This window comes from Blennius ocellaris (genome assembly GCF_963422515.1).
Source record: "Blennius ocellaris genome assembly, chromosome: 12".
Classification (NCBI taxonomy): domain Eukaryota; kingdom Metazoa; phylum Chordata; class Actinopteri; order Blenniiformes; family Blenniidae; genus Blennius; species Blennius ocellaris.
The window spans coordinates 17,095,621-17,122,212 of NC_137661.1; the positions used below are offsets into that span (position 1 = coordinate 17,095,621).

General features: G+C 41.6%; 1 protein-coding gene across 1 annotated transcript in view; it reads right to left on the reverse strand.

Moving 5' to 3' along the window:
• Nucleotides 1-8,583: 8,583 nt before the first annotated feature.
• sema6bb (sema domain, transmembrane domain (TM), and cytoplasmic domain, (semaphorin) 6Bb) overlaps nt 8,584-26,592 on the reverse strand; it is a 131,246-nt gene continuing 113,237 nt past the window's right edge. Inside the window, exon 17 of the mRNA XM_080505628.1 lies at nt 8,584-10,284. Coding sequence (XP_080361754.1) covers nt 9,377-10,284 — 908 coding nt within the window. The 3' untranslated portion in view covers nt 8,584-9,376. The remainder of the gene's footprint in view (nt 10,285-26,592) is intronic.

Here is a 26,592-nt window from a genome sequence, read left to right on the forward strand (position 1 = left end):
TGAAAAAAATACTTACATATCTTCAACGTGATATCAAGGACATAGTGCACCTCAGGTTCAAACTACCATAAAGTTTGCGTTGTATGCCCTTTCTGTAATAAAAAGACAGGTGGCAACTTCCCACAATGACTAACATCACTTAAAACCAAGAGGCATGGGCACACCGGGTGAACAATCCTGCCCCTGGACCTGAAATGACCTGGCACGTTTGCTCAACCCCGTTTTATGCCTTCAACTGTCTCCCGATGACATCAAAAAGCAAGTTTCCATTTAAGGAAAAGGAATTTCAACTTTTGAATAATACTTCTGAATGCACAAAGTGCATCAAAATAGTTCAGATTTCACTTGAAAAGCAACTTTCTGAAGATGATGTGACGTCATGTGACTTTTCCTTATCAGGTCAACACTGCAGAGTCCTTAACACTCAGTTCTGTGCCAGCTGCCTGCCAGTTGTCCTTACGCTGACCTGCATGCGCACAGGCATGCACATAAAAAAAGAATCCACAAGTTATGTAAGTCTATGAACATACCCGTGTCCGATACACCTTGGGCATGCAAATATCTTGAATTACATCCTCAGATATAGCGCCTTTGATTTTTAATCTTTGCCGGGAAAAAAGTTTATATATCTACAAGTTCACATTAAAAAAAAAAAAAAAAAATCTTGTAAGAACTTTATAAAACTACTTTTAAAATGAAACCAGTCGTGAGCTCTGTTTGTGCATCTCTTCATATGTCCACCTGGGGGCTCTATGTTCCCACCAAAGTGAAATATGAACCTGACTATCAACTCATCTACTCCTCACTCACTACTTCTTTATTGTACATTTTATTCCCTTTTGGTTTTAATTATATTATCTTCCTGTTATCGCTGTATTTTTCATCCTTACTTCATCTCATAAATTCTAAATCTGTTATCAGATTCCAGTCATTTAGAGTAGAATATTTAAAATATCGCAGTATTGGGGAAAAAAAGTCTGAGGCTAAATATTAAAGCTAGAGGAGACAAAACACAGACGCAATAATCAGATTCTGCGTTTTCGATGAGTTCAAGGCAACAGCTTTTTTTTCACCGGCTTACAGCGACCTCTGGTGGTCATGATTATTATCTAGAAGAGGGTTATTTCTTCAACTTGAGTGAAAGAAAAACGTCTGGAACTGCTGCAAACTCTTTGCAGGCTACATGTGTTACTGATGTGGCCTTATTAAAGTCAACGACACTGTTTAGTCTCTATAAAGATTCTGTTGTTGGTCTAAAGTCACCCTCACATGTAAGGCAGCATTGCAGTGATGCCACAATTACGACTCAAGGGGTTTGAATAGTGGAGCATGACTTTATGCCACAAATATGGTCACGCTAAACTAATAACACACTCTGACTCTACCATATGAGCCTCACTCATATAAACGTACTAATCAGTGAAACACTCCCATTGTACTTCATTACTGGAGCTCTTAACTCATTCACGGTTTGGTCAAACAGGTGTGAATGTTTTCATTTGTTCACTGGTAGTCCCTGTGCAACAGTCACGAGAAAATGATAGATGCCTTGCTTCACCTCATTTACTGTTGTTTTCATGGCGCGTTATTGTGCATGGCTTGAATAGTCAACGATGCGTCCTGATTTTATGTGACATAATAACAACCCGTATCTTACAGCCAGACGTATTATATATACAAAGTTACAGCTGTAATTGTGTAGCTATGTGGGCATTTTTAATGATATCCAAGCGTTCAGAATCTAAATGATGCAATGTATGGGAGGTGGCACAGAGTGGAGCTCAGCTGTGGAGAAGGAAGTCAAATCAAGGAGAGTGACATTGGCCACTGGCACTGTTTCAACGTCTTCATTAATCAGGATCATAATGATGTGGTGTGGATAGATAGATAGATAGATAGATAGAGAGAGAGAGAGAGAGAGAGAGAGAGAGAGAGAGAGAGAGAGAGAGAGAGAGAGAGATAGAGAGAGAGAGAGAGAGAGAGAGGGTGGGGTGGCGGGTGGGGGGGTGGAGGGGTAATAAGTCATCTGGAGGCATGAAGACCCCCACACCCCCTCATGCTGCTTTACAGGCATTGCAGGACAAAGACCAGGTGCAAACAAACTGTAAATTATTGTATTGCTGACACACGGACTCAGATTTAATCTGCAGAGGAGAGTGAGACAAGGATGCCACGAATTTAGAATTGCACACACAATCCCCCCCCTCCACCCCCCCCCCCCCCCCCAAACCACTAGTTTCATTTGAGTACTGCAGCACCATAGAGCTTCAGTCTCATAAAACATCAGCGAATGAGATCCTCTGACAGGTCCTCACAGTCCTGCACCACTCAACAGATGTGAAACGACCTGATAGGATCCCCAGAGAGAGGAAGAGTTGTGTGTGGAGGAACAGGAGAGAGGAGATGAAAAATACCATAAGAAGGGAAGGAAAGAGGAGGAGGAGGGGGTCAGGGGGAAAAAAAGGGGGGGGATGATGCAAATTGTCTGTCGACACCAGGTAAAATGCACTGACAGGTAAATGACATTTTCTCCCAGTGATTCACACATTTTTTGATTGTTTTGTGGCTGTTTTACTGAAGATGCAGAAGTCTGGCCTCTGAGTTTTGGCACGTAATGCAACAATAACACTGACGATAATGGAGCAGTAGCTCCATCCCACGAAGGCTGATGACACTACAACGATCAGTCACTGCGCAGCCTTGTGCTGTTGCGCTGCTCAGCTTGTAAAACAGAAAAAAACCCACTGACTATCATTGTCACCTTTTTTTTTACCCCCCAACATGTCAGCTTCACTCAAAGTAAATGAATAACATTTTCAGGTTTGCTTTATTCTGCCTAACGCAGAGAGAACTATCAAACCATTAACTGAGCCATTCAGATTTGTTTTATTGAGTCCTGGTTTCAATTCAGTTTTTAATTTGTTTGCATCTTTTGTCTATTTCTTTTATGTTTTTACTAACTTGTACCTTGTAACATTATCCGGCTGCATATTCAAGTGAGAAAATTATTTATGGAAAAAACCTAATGCATTTCAAATCTTCAGCACATTAAACTGAACGGAATAAGGTGAAAGCTTAAAACTGTAAAACCCATGTTTCCAAACAAACTGATATGAAAAATAGAACCTTGCTAATGTTTTAACTGATGAGATTGGAAAGCCATTTACTTAATTTGATGATGGAGCTGGTAATTCATCTCTGAATAATTGTCCGGTGTACCCAGATGAGCTCTAATCACTTACTTATGAAAGCAATCATGCTTTTATAAAGAACATGATGAAGCATTTTACAAAAAGAAGGAACCTTGATATGAAAATAGTATGAATACTCGTTTCATCTGCATATTACTGCAGGTAGAAATATATTAATGTGCATTGCCTTGGGAGGTTTTGTGTTTCTGAAAAAGCTTTGGTTGGCAGTGTAGATGGTAATTTTAAGGTAAAATAAGACTAAAAGATTTAAAAAAAAAAAGTATATATTTTATTTTCGTTGCTCACGTATAAAAACACAAATTAAAGTTTGATATTTAGCAAAAGTTGGAAGCTTCTTTTGGTTGTTACTCTGTCATATCAAATTGATCAAACTTGACACGAAGTGGTTTATTGGTGAGCACCGTCACCTCACAGACAAACTATCCAGGTTTTGAGTTCCGACTTAGAGATCTGTAAGTGTGGAATTTTCACTGTGCATGCATCTCCCACAGATCCCCCCAAAAGATATGTATTTGAAGTAAACTGGTGACTCTAAATTAGTTTCAGCATTTGTAACAAGTATCTTAATCCCCTTGTTTAAAAAATAATTGAGGAATGAGCTGCAAGGCAATAGGAATTCTTTTTTTTTTAAGAAAAACAACTATAATCACACTGTGGTCAATAATCACAAGTGACAGATGTATGTCTGAGTGGTTTATTAGAATAAGAAATTTGACATAGAGCAAAATCTCCATGCGGAGTGACAGGCAGAGCTGAGGACAAAGTGGAGAATGGTGAACAACTGCTGGAGTGTGTCTAGGTACTTGGGTTTGTGTGTGTCTTTGTGCGCGAGTGTTTATGTGTCTGCATGTGTTCATTGTGTATGCGCACTGTGCAGTTGTCGAAGGGTGCATGCACGTGGTTTTTGCATGACGACAGACAGATTTCGTTGCGGACATAAGCACACACACACTTGCATGTACTGTACAAATTCACATGTCGCTACTTCTGTACACACACAGAGGCTGTGTCGTCATGCAGCTACTGCACTTAAATTACATGTAAGCATCAGGATTATGTACATGTAGAAGGGGCAGGGGTTGCCATCGGACGATGGCCTGCCCCCCCCGAGGGCCTCCAGGGCGACTGGGGGCCAGCCTCTGGTGAGAGCCACAGGATGGCGGGATCCTTCACAGTAGCAGGAAACTTCCCTCTGCAGGTGAAAAGTCTTCTTTTCAGCCTCAGTCTTGAGGCATTAATGCACTCCCGACTCCATTCAGATTCAACATCCAAACAGGACACAACACGTCAGTGCTGCTCACAGTTCTGCTTCATTATAACAATAATCATGATAGTCATCAGGTTCGTCTTCATTGTCATCATCAAAACCGGCACACCAGAGAATTGAAATTGAAATCATATACAACAATATTCCATAGAAAGTTTGAACCAAATATCTACCACAGAAACAAACGATAGAAAAAACAAACGTGACAAAAATGATCAGTGATGACTAAATACAACTACAACTTTACAAAAATGCAGTTGACTTTGTTTTCACCTTGTTTTTTTTTTTTTTTGTGCTTTTTCCTCTCATGTTGGCTTTTGTCGGAGCATTTCAAGGACACTACGTCTCAGTGCAGTGTTGGATTTAACACATATAAGTCTCCGTTTCTGATCTTTCTAGGGCATTGAACATGGACAGCACAATGACGCACTGTAGGGCAAAATGGCAGTTATTGGCTGGGGGCGGGCTTCGCATCACTAGACCACACAGCACAAACAACCCCAACACACAAAGGCATGGTCTCCTCAGCGAGTGCACAGACACAACATGATAAATAAAAACACAGGCAGCCAGACTGGGTCACAAAGGCGAGATGGGACTTGGTGCATGCGTGTGGGTTCTAGATAAAGTAGAAGAAACTGTGTCTGCATATTTCTGTCATCCTTCATGAAAACAAACTCAAAACAAATCAAACGGAAGCAAATTTACAACAAGAGGCTTTGAAACGGTCTAGAAAAACTGTCACGCATTACAGAGTGGATGTTATAAAGCGGTGGTCACTTTGATTTGTTTTTCCGAGTCATTAAACTAACCAACTAACCTTTAATAGAGGCGCATAATGAAAGCGAGATGGTAGGAGACTGAAACCTATAAAAACGCAAAGACAAGTACAGCTGTTAAAAGAAGAGAAATGGGAATGACGTGAAATATGTAAAAAAAAAAAAAAAAAGAGGGAGGATGCCGACTTTAATAAACAGTCTGACTTCCATGAGGTTACATCTGAATTCTTTAGCTGCCCTGTAATGCTGAACTAAGGAAATCAAGTCATGCAGTCAGTGAGATAACATCATGTGTAGTACCTTTCCTAGAAGCAGTCAGGAGTTGCCCTGAACAGGTCGAGGCTCTATTTCTCATCTTAATTCAATTGCATTCCAAAATTGGTTAAAGTGTGCGTGTGCGCGCTTGTAAAAATGCGTGCAAGCATGTGAAAGTGTGTGGCTGGTGGTTAGCGGAGGGGGTAAAAGGAGCTGGTTGAACATGCACCTCCCTCTCAGGGCTGATGTGTCTGTAGTAATCTTCTCCGGGGCTCATCACGCCATTAGAGGACCGCGAATGTACTTTGCCTAATCAAGCATGTTTAGTAAAACACCAGAGGAGATGCAGAGCGAGGACACGGCTGGCTGGGCACGCCGGACGAGAGATGGAGAGGCCTTATTCACACACACACACACACGCACACACACACACGCATGCATGCACGCACACACACAGCACTCTTGAGCTTGAGACAGGGGAGAGAGATGAAGAGCTGGGCGATTGGAGGGCTTCATATCTTCAATACTAATGACCTGTTTCAGGGTGGAATGTGTAAAGAATACACTGTACTAATGTGGTAATGCAGTAACATCACGTTCCTCTGCCTGACCTCCTCCTCTGTCCTTGCTTTTATAAATCTCTTTCACTGGCTTGTCTCATATATTACCTCCGGCTCCGGCTGTACATTTGTTAGGGCCGGGCATTAAAACCTCAACAGAAATGTGTTTGCAGCGCTGTATCGAAAACTGTCTTCTGGTATTGAATATGTTCTCAGATTTATAATCTTGTTTACATTCTCCTGATAAGACGGTTGATTTACATTGAACTTCAAATTTCCACAATTGTAGCTTTGCCAAAGTTCTTTGTTGATGGCGTGTCTTTAGATAGTATAAACCTGACTTTTAGAAAATGTTTATAAATATGATAAATGGCTCTGGCAGACTCAGACAAAGAAAATTGTGAGATAATGATTTATTTAATATATCTCATGCAGAGAAAATGGCTGCGTGATGCAGCAAAAGCAGTTTATAACAGCTGCACAAACAAATTGCTGTATATTTTCTGCAGAAAGATGTCACAATAGTTTCATGTTATATTTAAGAAATTGCAACTTGTGAATCACATTACATTTCGGATGATCTGTAATTGGGTGATATATTGAAAATGAAGCGCAGGAACTCATGTTCATAAAAATCCTGGTAAAGATTTGAAGTGAGAAACTGTTTTGTAGAACTGGAATTAAGGAGAAAAAGTATTTAGTACTTAGCTACTCTTGCATCTCTTTATTACTAAATGGAAGCAACATGTGCTTGCCTAATTTAAGGTGTAACGTTCTGCTTTAATTTGTATTTGAGAGGGAAATATTTTCAACTCTTCGTCTCCCTGTCTGATAATATTATCTAAATGTGAAAGAGGAAATCAAGTGATTATGGATTATGAAGTTCATATTAATAGTCACTGTTTATCCCCCTGTAATAGTTGTTTTTGCACTCATCACATACAAGTTCACACAATTTCAGTGTCACAAATGTTAACTCCAAATGAACTGTTGTACGGTATGTATTTCACACTGTGAACGGAAACACTGAAACTATGAACTGAAGCTTTTTCCTTAAATTTAATTATAATTTGCAGAATTAGCTTATAATTTGATAACAGTTTGCGACACGTGATTTAGGTGTCATATCAGAGGTAAAAAGTGTTGGTCTTCTTTGTGTTGATATTATCTATCGTGTGAAGTGGGACCCAGCCTTTCCACGTCTTTGTGTAAAATACAATGATGTAAATATATTGTGCAGCATACAATGCTCCCACCAAGGCTCTGACACTGTTAGCATGGGTTTGTGAATGTTAGGCAGCCGTTTAATGGTTCAAAAGAGAAAAGAACGGGGTTGAAAAGATGAAGGGTGAGAATGAGAGTTAAAGTGATCAAAGCTGTTTTTCTCCGTTTCACAATGAACAACACATTCATGTTTATAAGCCCTAAGAGACTCACTCAGACACACAAGCTGACCAACAGACACCACCTTGACTAAACCATGACCCAGATGAACCGAAGTTATCTGTGGATCTACATTTGAATCACTCGCGGATGACAGCAGACAAAAAACAGAAAACATCAAAAGATCAGACACCAGAGTGAAAGAGTAACTCCACACCCTCGTATGCCCATGCCATCTGTTTTCTTTATCCCGCTTTTGTTGGGAAACACACTGAGAGACCGAAAGAGAAAAAAAAAGCCACAAGGGATGACCATTGTGACAGTTAGCAGCGCCCCATCCCTGGCTTCAGCCTCAGCCTCAGCCTCAGCCTCAGCCTCAGCCTCAGCCCCAGCCCCCAGCTCCTCCTTGGTCTGGCAAACCAGTGAAATGCCAACGTGGGTGACCCACAAGAGATGCCCGGGCCTGCTTGGCGTATCTCGAATGACGGATGGAGCGGCTGTCCTCCTCATTGATATTCTGCGAGGCCGCTCTGGTGGGCTATGTCCCTGACTCTTAACGGCTATTTGTTGCCACAGTCTCCTCCTGCTTGCCGGGCACAAAGAAGCTCAGTGTCGGGCAGAAGAGGCTGAATGGAGCTCCCAAGCGGCTGGGCCTCACAGTCTCCGTCAGATAGTCAGACAGCCAGAGCTCACATTCCCTCCTTCAAATGGACTGCGGAGCCGAGGGAGGCCCCGGGTCAGGTCAGACAGACCCCGGCATACTGAGAGGCAGCCAGGGGAGGGAAGAATGGAGGGGAGATACTATTCCTTTTCCCAGAGCCAGATCTCCGGGCTTCGATTTGCGATGAGAAAACAGCGATATTATAAAAATATCAAATGAAATTGGCTTTATCTTCATCCCTACTGTGTTTGTTTCTTGCTATTTATTGCTCTCTTTCACGTCATCATGGCTCCATCCAGTACTGCTTTAAGAGTACTGGAAATGATAAAAACAATTCACGCTGGGTGAATCTAAACACCTCACTTGCCACTGGTCAACCATCCAGACCTTGGTTAACACACAGAGCTTCAAGTAACTTTTTGCATCTCTGTGATTGTTTATACAATGAAAAAATAAACAAACAATGTAATCACCAACTTCATTATATAGTTATACTTCACAGTTAAGACAGAATGCTGGTTGGGGTTGTTGTGGCCTCAAGCGCGCGCGAGCACACAGAGACATGCACACGCACACGCACACACACACACACACACACACACACACACACACACACACACACACACACACACACACACACACACACACACACACACACACACACACACTGCATGATTCATTGAGAGTCACGGCCCTCTGGCATAGCTACAACAATTTCAGTCCCATTTGAAATCCAAAGTAAAGCACATTGTTGTCTGCTGGATGCCACTGGCACAAAGAATAAACAAAGCAGAAACAAAATTTCAAACTGAAAGTAGATCTTAGTGAACAAAATGGTGGAGGGAGACCTTTCACATATGGCGCTGCTGCAAGCGAAAGTGTGTGTGTTTTTTTTTTTTTTAAGTTTTCGGATTTGTCCCTTCATGAGAATTCTCCTTCTTTTGCACCCCTCTCTTTGCCTTGCTGTTTGTCCTGTGGTGTCAAAGTCACCTCTGTGTGGATTGTACCACTGACTACCAGAGGAACAGAGATACAAGTAGAGTTTTCTCCTCTTTTTTTTGAACTCTCTGTTTCTTTTCGTTCTGTCTCTCTCTTAAGTCAGCTGAATGATGTCAGAACATTGAATGACAGTGAGAGAGGACAGACAGGGTAAGGTTGGACCGGGACAGTGAGTCTGAGGGGTTGATTTATTCCAGTTTACTGTAGAAGGGAATGGATTTTTCAGAGAGAGCTTGGTGTCAGGGCTCATCTACTTCAACTCACTGGCCACTAGGAGTGTGCTCTCCCATGTTCTTTCCCAGAAGATGGCTGAAGTCAGCCAGTTCGCCGAGCCCTCGAGGCCCATGCATGTCTGGCCGGATCAGCCCCTGGCGCTGAGTGTGATAGGGCACTCCGTTGTTGCTGTTGTAGTTTAGCGCCTCGTGACTCCAGCGAGGCTCCCCGTAGTCCATGTGAGGAGTAGGAGCGGATACCACCCTCCGCCGGTCGGGGGAATCCTGTGGTGTGGCAGGGTAGATGTACTCTCCTGCCGAGTTCCTCAAGGTGCCAGTGGGACGACTGCCACCATGATCCCCTCTCTGGGTGGCCAGGATCAGGTAGCGCTGGCGCTCTGTGTGCGGGGGCAGCACCACCTCTCCTGGATCCTCTATCCGGACCATACCTCCGCCCCCTCCGCCACCGTGCAAGAACTTGGAGCTCAGGTAAATGACCGAGTTGTTGGGGCATGTTGTCCCCACGGCAGTGAGGAAGGTCTGGCTCTGATCCCAGTCGGTGTCTGGGAGACGCATGACCCGTTTCTGCTGCAGCGGGGTCTGCTCCGGTGTCGGCAGCAAGCCCGGGTCCATCTCTCCCTTGGGCCAACCGTTGGGTGTGACGAATGGGTTGTCTGCCTGTGAACGCCGTCTCTCCCCACCACTGGTTCTTGTTACGCTCATTACTGACCCAGTCCGACCCTGTCCCAGCATGCTTTGCTCTTTGTCACTTTTGCGGCGAGCGCTGTTGGCTCCGGAGCCACGGGAATGGCGATGGCGGTGACTCATGATCCAGCAGACAGTGAGGCCGGAAAGGATGGATCCTGTAGCGAAGGCAGACACGGCAGACACCACCAGCAGATTCACAGACACCAAGCCGTCGGGCTCCTCGATGAAACTCTCCTGGAGCAACATCCCTACAGTGAGGAAGACACAATCATGCAGAGAAAAAGGCCATCAGTCAACCGGTGAAACCATCGAAAAAGCAGCAATGTTTACTCGATTAAACAATTTGAAGTCTGATACAATTACTTATTTTCTCCTCTCCATTGTGGGTGGGAAGGGTCCTGTGCTTTACAGCCAAGGCACCTCCAGCTAATTGCCTTCATTATTTAAAGTGTGTGGTGATTTTAATAGCTGGAATGGCCGTCTTCCCGGTTAAGAAAAGTCTGCAACCCCAACATGTTTCACAACACTGGCATTAGCCCTAATAGAGACAAATAACTTAAAGTTTTAGTTCCACAAAAATCTCTTATTTAGGTGAAGACACTGCAGATTTCTTTTACTTTGTGTACAGTTTTGAAATAAGAGGATATGTATGTCCCAAACTCACTTAACTGAATTAGATAAAACAGATTCTGGCAGCATCTATATGCCAACCTTTCTAAAAGATGAACATAAAGTGCCCCGAGACCACAGAATTCTGCACTTCTTCTGTATCAAGACATGGAATGAACTCCCTCAGAGGGAGATGCTATTGAATTATTAAAGATTTGAATACAGCAAGTCCACAGCACAAGCTGCTACAGATCAATTAGAAACATGCCAGAAGAAAAGTTGTTTTACTGTTGCGTGAGCTCTTGGGAGCAACACCAATGAAATACAATGAGATTGTGCCAAGGGAACCAGATTGGAGAATAGAAGATGAAGAAAAGAGGGTGTTATGAAAGGAGAGATAGAAAAGAAGAGTGTTGCCTAAAGCGGACTCGAACATTTGGGGCCTTAGACAAATAGTAGTAATAGTTGTTAAATTACAACACGGATAGTGGCAGAGGGAGGATTGTCTCCACAAGGACAGCAAAAGAAACCCCTTTCGCACAGAAAATAAATGGATATCATTAATAGACAGAGGGAATGACTTACTCACTTGAAAACTACACAGAGAAGAAGGAGAAACAGAATGATCTGAGAGAAAATATTTTTTTTTAAACAAACATAGTTTTAGTATCTGACAAATACATTTTTAATGGGGACAAATGTGCTGCAAATACTCCAGTTTGAGTCAGCCTGGTGGTTAATTAATGTGGCCGGTGGCTTTGTATGGTGAAATGTTGCTCGACACGTCGGCATTAAACTGAGGAAATGAGACTAAAAGAGACACTGCAAGAGACCGCTGTATCACTGCATGACTCAAACAAGTTAAACATGTAAAAACTACTTGGATAAAACAAAATAAAATCTGTTGTAAACGGTGTCTAAACAATCATAAGTGAGCTTTTCTTCCTCCTTTGAGGGGGGGGGGGCAGGAAACCACCACTTAACTATGATAATGTTTTCTTTTCTGAACATAAGTTAGCTGGCTACAAAGAGCCAATATCTGTGATCAGAAAAACACAACACAGGTGAAGAAACAATCTAAAGTTTGAGTTACGGCCAAAACAAACTGCTTATTTGAAATGCTCTCATAGCAACAATACAGAAGCGAGTATGAAGCCTTGGTAGTCGAACCAGTGGAAAATAGAAATTCTGTGTTTGGCTCAAGGACACTTTGATATGCGTGTGCCAAAGCTGCCCCGAACAATATTTTATTCAACATGTTTTTAAAACTGAAAATTTATGAAGACAATAACAGTGATTTTGAGATTTTTAAACCAATGCAGTTGCAAATTTAAATACCACAGCCAATGTCTTCTTACAAACATACTCGAGGATACAAACATATCTTACTCCAAATGGTGAAAACATAAAGCCTCAAATAACAGAAATTATGTTCAGGTTTTACTATATGCTATTCGACTTTTGTCAAAAGGGAGGAAGTCTTAACATCAAATGCAAAACTTTTGAGAATTTTTGTGAAATAATCTTTTTAACGTTATTCAAAAGCAGTCCATAAGTTTCAAGGTTTATTTTTTTTTTTACAAACATTAAATGTTTCTAACCTTGAATACTTGATTAGTAACTTTGTGACTGAGAGAATAGTGCAGTATGAAGACTTCACTTCACCTCTGACAGTTTGTCTACATACAAAGACCTTCATGAAATAAAACGTTCAAATTAACACAATGGCCCATTTTTATTTTTGAAGCACAACTTTAAGTAATTAACTTCGATAGAGAAACTGTAGGAACTGTGTTTTAGTAGAAAGTAGTTTTCAGTAGGCATGAGAATACCATCAATTTGTGTGAAATTACATGTCATTTTATTTCAGATTTCAGAACATAAAGAAGCCATAATGACAACATTACAAGTTAAAGATGGGGTGCCAAAACATGATCTACTGTGCTGTATGTCTAGGAATATTTGATACAAATGGTAGACTGATGTTTTGTTGTCCACTAAGGACATTGTTCCTCAATAGGGTGAAGTGGTCAACACCGCATTCATCTATTTTTTATCTGCTTTTAGAAAAGAGACAAACAAGCAGATCATCATCTACATTATCCAGGATGACAATAAAATGAAGCTCAGGAGGCCCAATTTATTCATTTATGCCTATTTGTTGTCAGTCGTTACTTCTTTTTTTCCTGCAGTTAAAATATTGAACAAATGGTGTCCCTGTTGCTGTAAAACCTTGTAAATAAGAAAGTGCAGGTTGATTTAACTGAAGTGGCAAGATGATGTGTGGAAATTGTTGATTATGAATATGTGCAGAAAATAAGTGAAAACAAATTTCTTTTGTATGGAATGAGGCCATTTTGGGGGGGGTTCTTACTAAATCTAACACCATTCGGAGTGCCACAAGACCCGCCTTTGAGGGCTTTCTGAAGCATCCTACTTGCAGTGTGAAACTCCCTGTCTGACTGAGATATATGTTTCCCGGTGGGAAGTGGGCTCCTTCCCACCATGCACTAATTTCTAAACACTCACTATATATTTATTTAAACATCTCCCCTCTTCCTTGTCACCTACGATTAAATTACACATGATGCACCGTGGACTTGACATTTCCAATACGAGCTGGCACTCTCAACAAGTTTGCAGTTTTCATTGACTGAAACTTGCCATTAATCAAGTGCCCTGGTTGGTCAATCAATGTCCTTTTCAGCACTAATTACTTCCTAATTACCAATCCAATGTGCTCAGTGACACACGTAGACACAGCTTTTATTTACACCTGGTTAACTACGTGAGACACACTGGTCAGTTCATTTTTCCAGCATCACAGCAACGTTTTATCCGCAGTATTGTTTCAGATTAAAAGCTGTGGATTCATCTTCAATTTCAAAATTTTCTTGATGTCGCGACCTTTCTCTCCCCGACTTCCTTTTTCCATGAGTTAGCCGCTGCCTTCAAATATAAATACGTGATTTTGATTAATAAATTAAAATGGTTCCTCCAGCAGAGCCTCAACATGTGGGTTGAGTTACACATGTTAAAGTGTTTATGTAACCAAGCATTAAGGTTTATTTGGGAGGTTAGTTTTGCCCACAAGGGATGTAAAAACTTGATTGCTCAATATTTTAAAATTGCTCTGAACGCAGATGGCAGCTCATAATTCAGATCTCTCAGCATTCCTTTCCGCACTTCATTCCTTCGTTCTGTCCCACAGCCAGCTCATGGTTACACAGGCTAACCAGCACCGACGTCCACCCTAGCCTTTGTGTATTCTTAAAAGCAGTCGTGTTGCTCTCTGTTTATATTGAGTAAGGTATTTATTTGTCCACTGCGAGTTGTTCCCTCCTTGAACATATTGTTGGCATCTTTGCCACCACAACTTAAACATAGGCTTGATTCGTCTTGTATTTATTTTCATGTTTGTGGCCAATATCCAGTTTGTAAAGACTGCCAGCTTCACTTATGTATATAGTATATAGTTCCTCTCTTTAGTTGAATGGCTGTTCCTGAGGCCACAGATGGTTTGGGGAGAAAGGCATTCAGAGGTGATTGCAGCATTCGCACATGCATGCACACAGGAGAGGCTTGAATAGTCAGGAAATTATTGATCCACACGGAGATATTTTTTTTTCAATAGACCACAACCTTGATGACTTTGTAAACAAAATGGAATTGCTGCAAACAGAAAGGACTCAGAGCAAGGCAACGGCCGCGAATCTCATCTCTCACCCACATCACAGCACATCTGGAATTGCTCTTGCGGCACTCCGCTGCAGAGGTTGTAGATGGTTCTTCGGCATTTACCTCTATTACAACCTCGGGTTACTCTGTGGCACTTTAGATTATATTCTGCAATGGTGCAATAATACTGCTGTCATTTTCACGCAGGATGACGGGACCTGACAAGTGAGTGTATTATTACTGTATGGCCTTATGTGAGCAGATGTCTTAGCCGAGCGGTAGGGACAGACTAGTTTCCTCATCCAGTATTCATCTCCTAAAACTCCTTCTTGTTGACACGGACTCTCAAATATGTTAATTGACTCGCCAGTTTCTTTTATCCCCCACTTATGTCTTTCTTGGAGACACAACATCAAGACAAAGTCCCTTGCCAGTGGGAATAAGCTGAAAAGGGATTACAACAGAACTGAAAGGATGGATTGATAGAGATTTGGTCGTGTGAGTGTGCGTGTTGGTGACATCAGACAGGTTTGACTGCATTCTACCGAAGGGTGACAGTGAAAGCAGCAGCTTGTGCACTCCTCTCCTCCCTTCAACTCTTTCTCTCTTGCTCCAATCCTGTTCACTTATTAAAGCTTAATAGAAGCCAACAGGCCTGCCTGTCAGGCTGACGAACACTGAGACTCCTGTCTTGAGGCTTCCAGCTCCAATTACAGCGTAACAATGGACGGGAGAGAAGAAAACAAGAGAGGAAAGAAGGGAAGAGAGGAGAGAAAAGAAACCTTTAGTATGCAAGTTGAAGGTAAATGGGAGGAGAAGAGTCGAGATGAGAAAAGGGAGAGAGGCGAGATAAAAGAGGTGAGAAGACACGAGAAGGCGATGGCTGAAGGAAAACAAGAGAAAAAGGCATAAGGGAGGATTAAAGAGGAAGAGAGGGGGAAATGAAAAGAGGGAGACAGAGCAACACCAGCAACACATGTAACAGCTTTGTTGCTGAGAGCAACACTGATAGGGTATTTGCGTATGGACTTTTTTGCACCAGTTAACTGTCAATTTTAAAGTACAAAGCTTGCACATAGTTTCAATTTTCCTTTGGTATTCAATTGCCTTTGTCTCCAACCCACAGTCATCTGCTCCTTCTTACTCTGTATCGTCCTTCCTCGCTCCAATCCTCTTGTTAGCCGTTAATCCTCTCTCCATATCTCTCTCCTACCCACCACTCCTTTGATCACCAGGGGTGGCGGCATGATGGGAGTAATAGCTTAAAAATTCAAAAGAGAAGTAAGGGAACTTTTACTCTCGCACTTTTAAATCAAGGTTGCTCCTGAAAGTTATTCAAATTTAATATCAGCGTGACAATGTCACATTTCTGTTATTTACTGATTGTGACAGATCAGGCGGTGTTAGTAATTGCTGTGGCTACCTATAAATGTTTCCACTTGTCTCCTGCTTTCATTTTCTACTCCCTCCATTTTCCACTCAGTGTGTGAAAACCATTGCAAAGCCCTGCCACAGCTTCGCGCCAGTTGCGAAACATTTCCCTTGATTACGGTCCGGGCAGCGAGCTCAGTATCTGCTCAGTCCACACTCAGTGTTTGGCGGCACTGTCTACGGAGGCCGCATGAACATGTGTGAATGTGATAAGGACAACGAGTAAGATGAAAGGAAGGGAGATAATTTTCAACCCTCCGCCAGTGATGATGATGTTGATTACAGACATGCATCCAAAGGATAATCCTGTTCATTGCAACTCAGGCCATACATTCAGAGCGTTGGCCAAGATCTCTGTTGGATGTGATAGTGTTGTAATGATCAAAGTCATTGCTGACATCTGGGAACACTGCAGAGTTACTACAATGACCTCCAGGAAAAAAGTGTCCAGACAGTCACACAGATTAGAGGGTGGGAATTTCCCAAATGGTTGCAGGATAAGCCCGGGGGCTTTGAGGGATATTAACAAGTCATGAGAGAGGAGAAAAATCTACTCCATTAAAGTTTCTCAATTTTGATACTTCTAAACTTTGTTTGATTCGTGTGCCTTACTTCTCTGTACATCTTCAAATAAATAATGTAAAACTGAAACATCAGTTTGATTTTCATGGTAAATTCAAAAATAAAGCTGATTTTTTTTTAAAGGGAAATAATAGTGGACAATGTCTGTGCTCTGAAATGTGAAAAAGTAAGAAGTAGTCCTTTGAAGGATAACTTCAAACATTTCTTTTAAATAAAGTTGTGGATGAGAAATCTTTTGCAGCTCTGAATCTTTGACGTTGTCAATGTCATCTGGTTAGCCTTTTGCCACTTTAGTACTGTGGTTCACAGACTTCACATCCAATAGGAGCTGTTTCTTTCTCCTTAAGCCTCCTTCTCTTGTTGGCTTCATGAAGTTAAAAACGCTTTGCTATTTTCACCATTGTAAAATACGTTTTGTATGAAATAGACTACTAGACTCAAAAAGTATTCATGTTACGAACTCATCACTTCAAAGTAAAATCTGTGATGATGCAACGTAAATCTAAAACTAAATAACCAACGTAAAGGTATTAATAAAATGATTACAAATATAACTGTTAAAAATGAATTACTTAATGCAAAAAGCTGAAGATAATAAGTCGAAATTCACAAAAGATACAACAACATCTGTCTAAATGTGGCCACAATCTGGAAAGATGTTATAATTCCTGTTAATGAATCAGACTGCACCAAAACTGGGAATGTTTTTAGACACGAATCTTCTTTTGAAAGACTTTGCAGGATGCTAAAGTATATGCATAAAGGTTTACAAAATTTGGCATCTACAAAACTTGCTTTTGTAAACACTTAACTCAATGGGACAAATGCTAGATTTAGATTTATAGACTCTCTCTTCCTCATCCATTAATATTTTTCATGATCACATATTTTGTCAGAGGACTCCTTCGATAATAATCTAGTGGGTGGGGTCATTGAATTATTTCCAGTTTCTGTAAAGATTGTGTGCTGTCACCTTTAACATTTATCACCCAGACAAGTGAATGGCAACACACACACACACATGTATATATATATACACACACACACACACACACACACACACACACACACACACACACACACACACACACACACACACACACACACACACACACACACACACACACACACACACACACACACACACACACACACACACACACACACACAAAACAAAAACACTGTTGTGATGAGACTCCTGCAATTGTTTTTATAGTATTGGGTGTATATTATGTTTTCCTGTTAGTGGCATGGCTCGGCTGCAGGTATTTTCACGACTGCTTTAAACTTCAACGATTTTCTGTTTGATCAGAGATTCACAATGTTTTCCAGCATCTATCTGCCAGAGTTACAAGTCACTTCTACTTTAACTGGCGACTACCATCCTTAAATACTGAGTTCCAGTTCTTCCCCGAGGACAGACATTTTATGTCTCTAAAAGTTAAACAAGACTCCACAGAAACAGCTTTGTTCCGGCAGCTATTATTGAACTGAACAAGCTGCAGAGAAACGTTGCACATGACTTTGCAGGATATTTATTTGTTTAGATTTTAGACTTGCTTTTTCATAAATTTTATTCCGGTGTTGATTATTTTGTCATTGCATTTTTTTTTTTTTCTGTTTGCAGACGCATTCTCCCTGTGGTGTTCAGGCATCTAATTCATCATGATAGGGGACTGCTGCTGTAAAGGAACATATGCAGAGAATTTTTCTGTGGAGTTTACATGTTATTTTCCCATTGAGAGAGCGAGAGCGAGAGCGAGAGCGAGAGCGAGAGAGAGAGAGAGAGAGAGAGAGAGATTTTGTATTCCGTCGTTTGCCAGGATGTCACCCACCATCGTTAAGTGTGACTGGCTCCTCTGTGGGATCCAAACTTAGTTCAAACAGATGAATAACATGCACATGGACGGGTGGACGGATCTGCAAAACTGTGCCACTCCTTAACCGCATAAAAAATGTACACGCAAATATAAACAGTGTCTAAGTAATTCAGTATTTATACCATACCCACTCCTGTAATGACTTTGTAATAATCTGTGGTTATTCACTGAAAAAAAGACTTCATCAGATCCAGCCCAAACTACTGTTTATTATGTTTATTGTCTCAAGGCAGTATCCATTACAGATGTTACCCAATTAATTCAAAAACCATTAGCAGATGCAGACAGTTGGATGGCTTCCGCAATGAAAAGCCAGGCATGGAAACGGTTCATTTTGAGAGCTGGAATACATGTATTAGAGATACAGCAGATCAAAACGGAACAAAGAGGCTTCACTGCATCCCGGTGGACCTGTCGATGTCACGAGCTCACAGATTTTTGAGCTTGATAGGTTACGACCGTGTCAGCATACAGCCAGTGATCTGAGACGCTTTCATCTCCAGAATCCAACCATTTCTCTGCATAATGCTAATGCGTCCATGTAGGCAGTGACGACAGGGATGCACGTGGCAAATGCATGTGTGCTGTAATGTGAATAAGTGTGTATAAACGTATGAATATGTGCATTTGGCAATAAGTGTGTTCACTGCCTGCACCCATGGCTCAGTGATTTTGCTCATTATCCTCCTCTCCTTTTCCGCCATTGAAAGACTGCATGCACTATTTTGTGTCTTGTTTTTATCATGCCCTCCTCCTTCCCGCTGTCTTTCTCTTTTTGCGCCATTTGCATTACTTTCAGCAGATACACTATAGATCTCACCCTCCATTCCCACTACTGTGTGCATCTCTCTTTCATACACAAACACACACAGTGTATGTCAAGTTGAGAGCTGTGAAACTGGCACCCGTGTGTGTGTGTGTGTGTGTGTGTGTGTGTGTGTGTGTGTGTGTGTGTGTGTGTGTGTGTGTGTGTGTGTGTGTGTGTGTGTGTGTGTGTGTGTGTGTGTGTGTGTGTGTGTGTGTGTGTGTGTGTGCAAGGATGGGAGCAGACTGAAAGAGAATTAAAGTGCTTAAAAATGAAGCACAGCTCCTTACTCGGACTAAACCTAGCTAGCTCGTAAACCCTGTTTACTCTCGGGATGACTGTAAAACCATTTACAGTCCCTTCCTGACAGCATTTTCAGACCATGGCTTAAAAGAAACTGCTCCAGAGTGCTGCATGACTCCCAGCCTGGGAAAAAAATGAAATGTCCACACCATGGCTCCTGAGGAAAAGACAGACGTGCCCGATTCGCACTCGGTTGATCAATATGTTAAAACATTTATGCACACCAGCATGTGTTTGTAATTAAAATTCCATAAAACCTCCACCAAAACACACTGGTAATAGATTCAGGTCTTCAGCTGGCTTTATTAGTGAGCTTCAGATCAGACTTCTGGCTGGCTTAGAGTCAAGGCTTGCAATGATGACTGCAAAATTACATACCTGCACAACTCTCCTGCTGCCTATATATCCCCTTATTTCATCTCCCGCTTTCTTCTGAGGTACCCGGTGGATCTGTATTTTTAACTGGTCACCCTCATTTTGGTTTCTTTCCCCCTTTATGTGCCCATAAGAAAAAAAAAGAAAACCGTGCTTGGGGCGAACGAGTAAAAGTCTTTAGTTGCTTTGGAAAGCACTGTGTGTTAAATTCATTAGTGGGGCTGTGTGTGTGTGTGTGTGTGTGTGTGTGTGTGTGTGTGTGTGTGTGTGTGTGTGTGTGTGTGTGTGTGTGTGTGTGTGTGTGTGTGTGTGTGTGAGACCCGTTTGTTTCCTAATTGAAGGACTCAATTTTGCGTTGCTCATAAATGTTTTTTACACAGCCTATGCTCACATGTTGATATCAGAAACGTTCCTCATTGAATTTGTGGATTTAATTATATTGGGAAACATTGTTTTCCCAAATCTGGTCAACTTTAGTGAAAGGCAGCGTAACAAGAGGGAGTCTGTTTCAGCTGCATCCAATCTAAACAAAGCAACTGGGCTGTGGCAGACGCGGCGGTAAAATAAATTGTTTTGCAGGTTTTTTTTTGTGCACATGAGAATTCATGGATAAAAACACATGTGTTGGTTTCGCAGCAGGAAACAGTCTTAATTCTTTTCCTCTATATAGTATGAGTTATGAGTGGTAGTACTGGCAGCGCTTTCTTTAGGTAATTGATATTCTCATTTTAGGTGCAAAGCGAAATGTACACTGTGGAGAGAAACAATAAATATTCATAAACATGTCAGAGCCATTAAAATTAGAAAACGGGTTCACAAAGAATGAGTCTTAACAATATGCCCATAGGGTTCATATCTATCATTCCCAAATCATGACCCAGGCGGTTTCAGCTAATCTTTCTCACATGCTACATCCATAATTCACATCAGAGTCATGTTTGGTGCTACACTATCCGCCCACCAGCTGAAAACACATGCCAATTAGTTTTTATGTTAACACCCCTGGAGCTCAAGCGTTGGACTCATTCCCGATACAAATTTCCAAAGGTTTAACAGAATGATTAGACCATCAGGCCTCGTGTCACGGCTGCACACCATCTGGGTGGCTGATGGAAACTGTTTCCGACCGATTCCTTCAGCCACCGGCCTCTTCTGTTAATTTACAAGTCTCCTTTAATGAAATGTCTCCACTGTGACACGGGCCAAGGCCTTACCAGTGGATCAGGACACATGCCGAGCTGAGCGATCACTCAGACTCACAATGCCTGTTAAGACCTGGACTCCTGAGTGATCAATATGGAGGGGTTGCAGCAAACACAGGGGTTAAAGAGATAGCAGGACGCTGATGCAGAGAGGGAAGACAGAAAGTGGAGGTGAGGTGGAGGAATAATGACCAACAGGCAAACAGCAGAGGAAGTGTTGTAGGGAAGTGAAACATAAAGGGGAAGGAAGTGAATGAGAGAGACGTAGACGCAGTGAAGCTGAGTGAAACAGAAAGAGAGCGTCAGTGTGAAAGCAGCTCAGTGGTGTTATTGATGTGTTGCAGGAAGAAGAAAAAGTGTTGTTTGATGCAGTGAATTAGGGGAACTCACCATGGTCGATTTTTGCCTCAATGACAGACACAAAAACAATCCCCAGTGGTTTGAGTGAAGAATAGTTACAGTAGTTTGGATGTCATCCTGCAGGACTCTCTCCTGAGGAATTACAAAGCGCCTTTAGGTCCTGCCCACATTTATCTGGACGACTATGAGTCAGTAGCGATGCCTTAGTGCCTCAAACAAGCTCAACCAAATCCCAAAATAACGTGCAGCGTCTGGGACTCAGTCCTGTCGGTGGTGAGGCAATGAGGAGGCACTCTGCATGCAATATCGTTCAAAATGGCTGAGTCAACTCATGGCTGGTTTCCATCTATTTTATTCTTATAACGTAATTGATCATAAACATCTTTTACATACTGTCGGCCAACAACAAGAGCATACAAATCCTCTCTTCTGTGTTTGGTGCAGAAAAGCTGTTGAACTGAGGACATGCCATTTTAAAAGAGTCAGCATACTTATCATGTAAAAGAGTGTCAAACTAAAAAAAAATTAAAGAGCTCCTCATAGGAATAAGTCAGAATCACATGAATGAGTGGTACGGTGCTGAATTCAACAGATGTGGGTTTGATCTGTACATTTTCATGGAGTTGGATCAGTCAGTAAACTCAATTTAGTGTACAATTTCTCTTTCTCATGCTGCTATGGTGACATAGTATGAAGTGGTGAGCATTGCTGCCTTACAGCGAGATGACTCAGGTTTGATTTCAATATAAAACGTTGTAAGTGAAATTTGCATGATGTCCCTGAGCTTGAGAGGGTTTTCTCAAGCTCCCTGCAATCCAAACGCGACCTTGTTATCAAAACTGGTATTAAACTAATTAAACTCTTTGTATTTTGCATGCAAAGTGTATTAATATTAAAGACGAGTTCACTCACTTTGTACTTCAGAGGTGAGAATGTGTTCTGACAACAGCACTTTTACTTGTGAATGAGTACAACTTAAGTGATGTAACAATAGGTACAGATTTTCAGTCGTCTTTTTACCTCCGCTTTCATGCACTATGCCCGCCAGCAATAGTTTGCCAGGGTTGATTAAATCAAAAAAGCTACAGCACTAACACCATAACGGCCTCGGAGAGCTTCTCTCAAACTACAAAAAATATTTCTTCAAAAAGTAAGTCCCCTTCCACTCAGGAATGTTGCCTCTTTTTTTGTTCTCCGGCATGGATGTCGGAGCTTCACTGTTCAGAATAATGTGTGCGCAAACTTTGACATCAGAAACTTTTTGAAGTTTTACTGGTTCAAGGAGAAAAGGCTTTTTCTGAGCTCAACTAAGATCTGGCCTTCGCACATACTGTATGTGATTGTGTGACATTGTGATGTAGAAAAACACGACACCTTGAACCAGTCTATAGCTACAATAGATTATTCAGTGAGGTATTTGAATGAGCCAAGTAAGAAAATACAAGAATTTTAAATGGATGACAAAGCTAGAGAAATTAATGTGAACATGATTGTACGATGTTACACTTACCGATTTGTAGCAAGAACAATATTAATAAATGAGTATTATTAAAAAAAATAAAGCAATAATTTCCCAGTAAATCTGTTTTTGTTTTGTTTTGAAGGACAGTAAACAGTAGAAAACATAGAAAACATTTTTTTTTTCAATAAAAGGTAAAAGCAGGTAAAAAGCTATGTTATAACCCAAAACTACTCCAAACTAGTCCGACAAAAAAAAGAAAAAAAACACCCTCCACATAGACACATCTAACGACAAATGCTTGTAGCTGGCTGAACAGGGTCAGCAGCCCCCCGTGTTTTTCAAGGCTCTCTCTGAGGCACTCACTGTCGAGTTGCGAGAAGCAGAGGTAGGACTCTGAGGAGGAAGTCAGACGAAAGAGCTGAAGCCCTTCAGGAGTCCTTGCACCTTGTCAAGTTTCCCAAAGGCTGAAACTTCTATTTCTATCTTCTTAGAGCTAAAAAAAAAAAAAAAAAAAAATGAAATCCCTGCTCTACACTAGAAATTGCACCAGCACATGGTCTGTCACTTTATTTTTTTCCCTCCGTGCGCTACGTGCGTTAACACACACATGTCAATTGTTATGAATCAGGAGGTCCTCATGTTTCATCAACCAAACCTCATTTTCTCAGAGAGGATCAGCTCTGTTCTTCAAGTCTCTCAGAAGCTCTTCAAGGTGGGACAAATGTCAGAGCAGTCGGCCGTCTGAAGATGCAGAGCTCCTATACACAATATATAGCTCCACTGTCTCTCCCCGTCTATCCTCTACCTCCTTTGCTATTGCTCTCCTGCATATCTGAGGAATGGGAGTGGAAATAAAGAGAGTTTGGAGTGAAGGAAGGTGGCATCAAGGTTACATGGCCTTCTCTGGAGCCAGAAGAGGAGACCACATCAAACTTAAAAGGGCCCCTTGAGGTAAATGCCCCTCTTTCTCTCTTTTGTCCTCATTTCCTGCCTGTCTCTGTCTCACTGTAGGAGTTCAGGCAACAGGTCAGCACATTTATCATCAGCAGACTTAAGACCCTGTAACTAGCAGCCGTGTAAATACAAAGGGCTGCATAGGCTTTATGGATTCCCCCCTCCAAAGCCTCGGCTCAGGCTCCTCTCCAAACCGCAGCAATTAGAGAGGAATTAGACGAGACCACGGCCGTAAATTTGGCAACAAATTTTTCTTTGTGCACAAAGCTCCTCACAACTTTTCCAACCACGACACACATAGCCAGAGTCGCTCTTGGCTCTGTGCTGATCGTCATCGACTCTAAATGTGACGCCACAACAAGGAATCTCCAATCTGCCTTCTTTTATTGATGTTTTAGTGGACCTCAATTACCGAGTGACTGCATCCCGCTGTTCCTCCAGTCAAAACACTGCCTTTCTTCAGGAAATATTTTCTCAGCACTATAATTGCTTCCATCTGTAGCCACACTGTGGCAACACTAGCTATGTCATTACAGCTGAGTGAGTTCACGGCAAAAACGGGTGGCGAGCGTGTGCATGAGACTGGAGGAGCTTGTATGTCGCTTCGAATGCAAGTGTGCCTCCTTCGTTTTTATCAGCAGAGAGGAAACTGATATTGGAGAAGAGAAAAGATTTGGAAGGAGCAGAGAATGTGATAAAGCTGGACATCCCTGCAAATAAGCAACACACATCCCCACATACCGCCTGCTATTCCCATTTGATGGTTAGTTTAGCAGAGTTGACTTCAACTGATGAGCTGCCTGTGCAAACACATTTTGAGTCGATCCCCAAAAGGCTTGCAAACAGCAAAATAAAGTGTGTCTGTGTGGTGGTGGTTGTGGTGGTGGTGGTTGTGCTGAAAGATTCGAGCACTTGGCATTTCTGAAAGTGCTTCAGGGTACCAACAACGGGAATCTTTCCTCATGAATCAAGAGACACTCGTTGCAAATTAAAAAGAGCGAGGCTGGTGGTTTGACAGACTGTTTAGCCAATGTTTATGCTGCACCTGATTGGCCTGTCAGCACAGGTCACAACCTGGAAAAAGCAGAACCAGCCAATCGACACGTTGTGATAACTCGCCACAAGTGGATCTGACATCCTCCACTGTCTGTTGACGCTCAAACCAAATCTGTCTCATTATATTGTTTACTGAAAAGGCTTGTGTTACTTGTCACATACATGTTCACACGTACCCCCCCCCCCCCACCCCACCCCAATCACACACACACACACACACACAGTTGAGGGTGAGTTTGGCGTTTTCTGTCAGCAGAGTATACGCTGCTCAAACATCATTAAGACTAAATCCAGCACAAATCCAGCTGCAGTTTGTCACGCCGGCTGAGCTGTCCACTGTGGAGAGCGTACTAATTTAGAGAGCACACCACTGCTCACCCGCAGAAATTAATGGCTCCATTTTCCTGCAAGCAGAACTCTAGGTGCTCAGCACACATGGGTGTGACCAACTAATTTGTACAAGTTTCCAAGATGCAAACACAGTTCTGGCACAGCAATGACCTACACAGAAAAAAAAAGCTCAAGAATAAATTAAAATCCAAGTCGGAAGGTAAATACAACATCAGCAGTTGGAGTCCGGACCAATTCTCTCAGATTTGTTATTATTCAAGAATGTGTCACATGTGCATGTGAAGCCCATCCATTAGAAGCCCAATCTATTTTAAAATCACTTTAACTAACATTGAAAAATTATTTTAATTATTCAATTAATTCTGGTGTTGTTTGCTCTTTAACAGTATCATCATTCCCTTGAAAAAAACCCAACAACTATTAAACGGAAATGCAGCCACTTCCATCAAAACCAAATTTAAAATAAAAACATTTCATGTTTCAAATGCAGGCTTTTGCATTAATTTGTCTCGATTCACATTTTTAGATCAATTTAATGGTGTAGAACTTACAGCACACTCATATGTATCCTACACCTTTTGAATGGACTCGGCTGTGCAAGCTGATGTGTGATCCGGTGTGTGTTATTTCATTATAATTTCATTCAAAGGGTGCAGATAAAAGGTCAACTCTCTGAACAGAGAGTCCAAAAAGCTGTCACTATCAGTGAAGCAAGCGGCTGAATAAAAGAAGGAATATCAGAGAGAGAGAGAGAGAGACAGAGAGAGAGAGCGAGAGAGAGAGAGAGAAACTCCTAAATAAGAAACCATGCACCTATGAGCTAAGCAATGCTACAAATATTCTGTGTTCTTTTCTGTGTGGAGCTTTGCTACAAGAACTTCCCTCTGGGAATAATGAAGTATTTCTATTCTATTCTATTAAGAAGGAACTAAACTGTATCGGATCCAAAGCATATCTCTTTGCCAGTGTCGCATTATGGTAGTGGCGTAGTTGGTATGTATGGATGCCAGTTGCTATTGATGAGAAATTCTGAAGTGTTTTAGGCACTATCATGTGCTTATATTCAGCAAAATATTTCATCCAAATCCTTTCCTCAAGACAAAACTGATTGAAAAAATGTCCCAAGAACAGGCGAAAACTGGAGGTATGCCTGGTAAAGCAACACTCGGTTCCAACTCCCATTATCTACCACTTGTCCAACGACTTTTCGAAAACAGAAAAAAAAAAAGAAAAGAAAAAGCAAATATGTATTCAATTCCTACATTGTTGATTGGAATTTCAGACAATCAAATTGGATCAGAAATGTTGAAAATTGTGACGATGTCAATTATCTATGAAGCTGCTTGTACTTAATTTACTTCACTGTCTAAAGATGACACCTGAATTCCCCTTTTGACATTTCAAGGAGAGGGAATTTAAGAATTTGTACATAAAGTACTTATATGTGATCGAAATATCGAGAATTGAACCCACACTGTTGCCCTTATTACACACATTAGATTCTGATG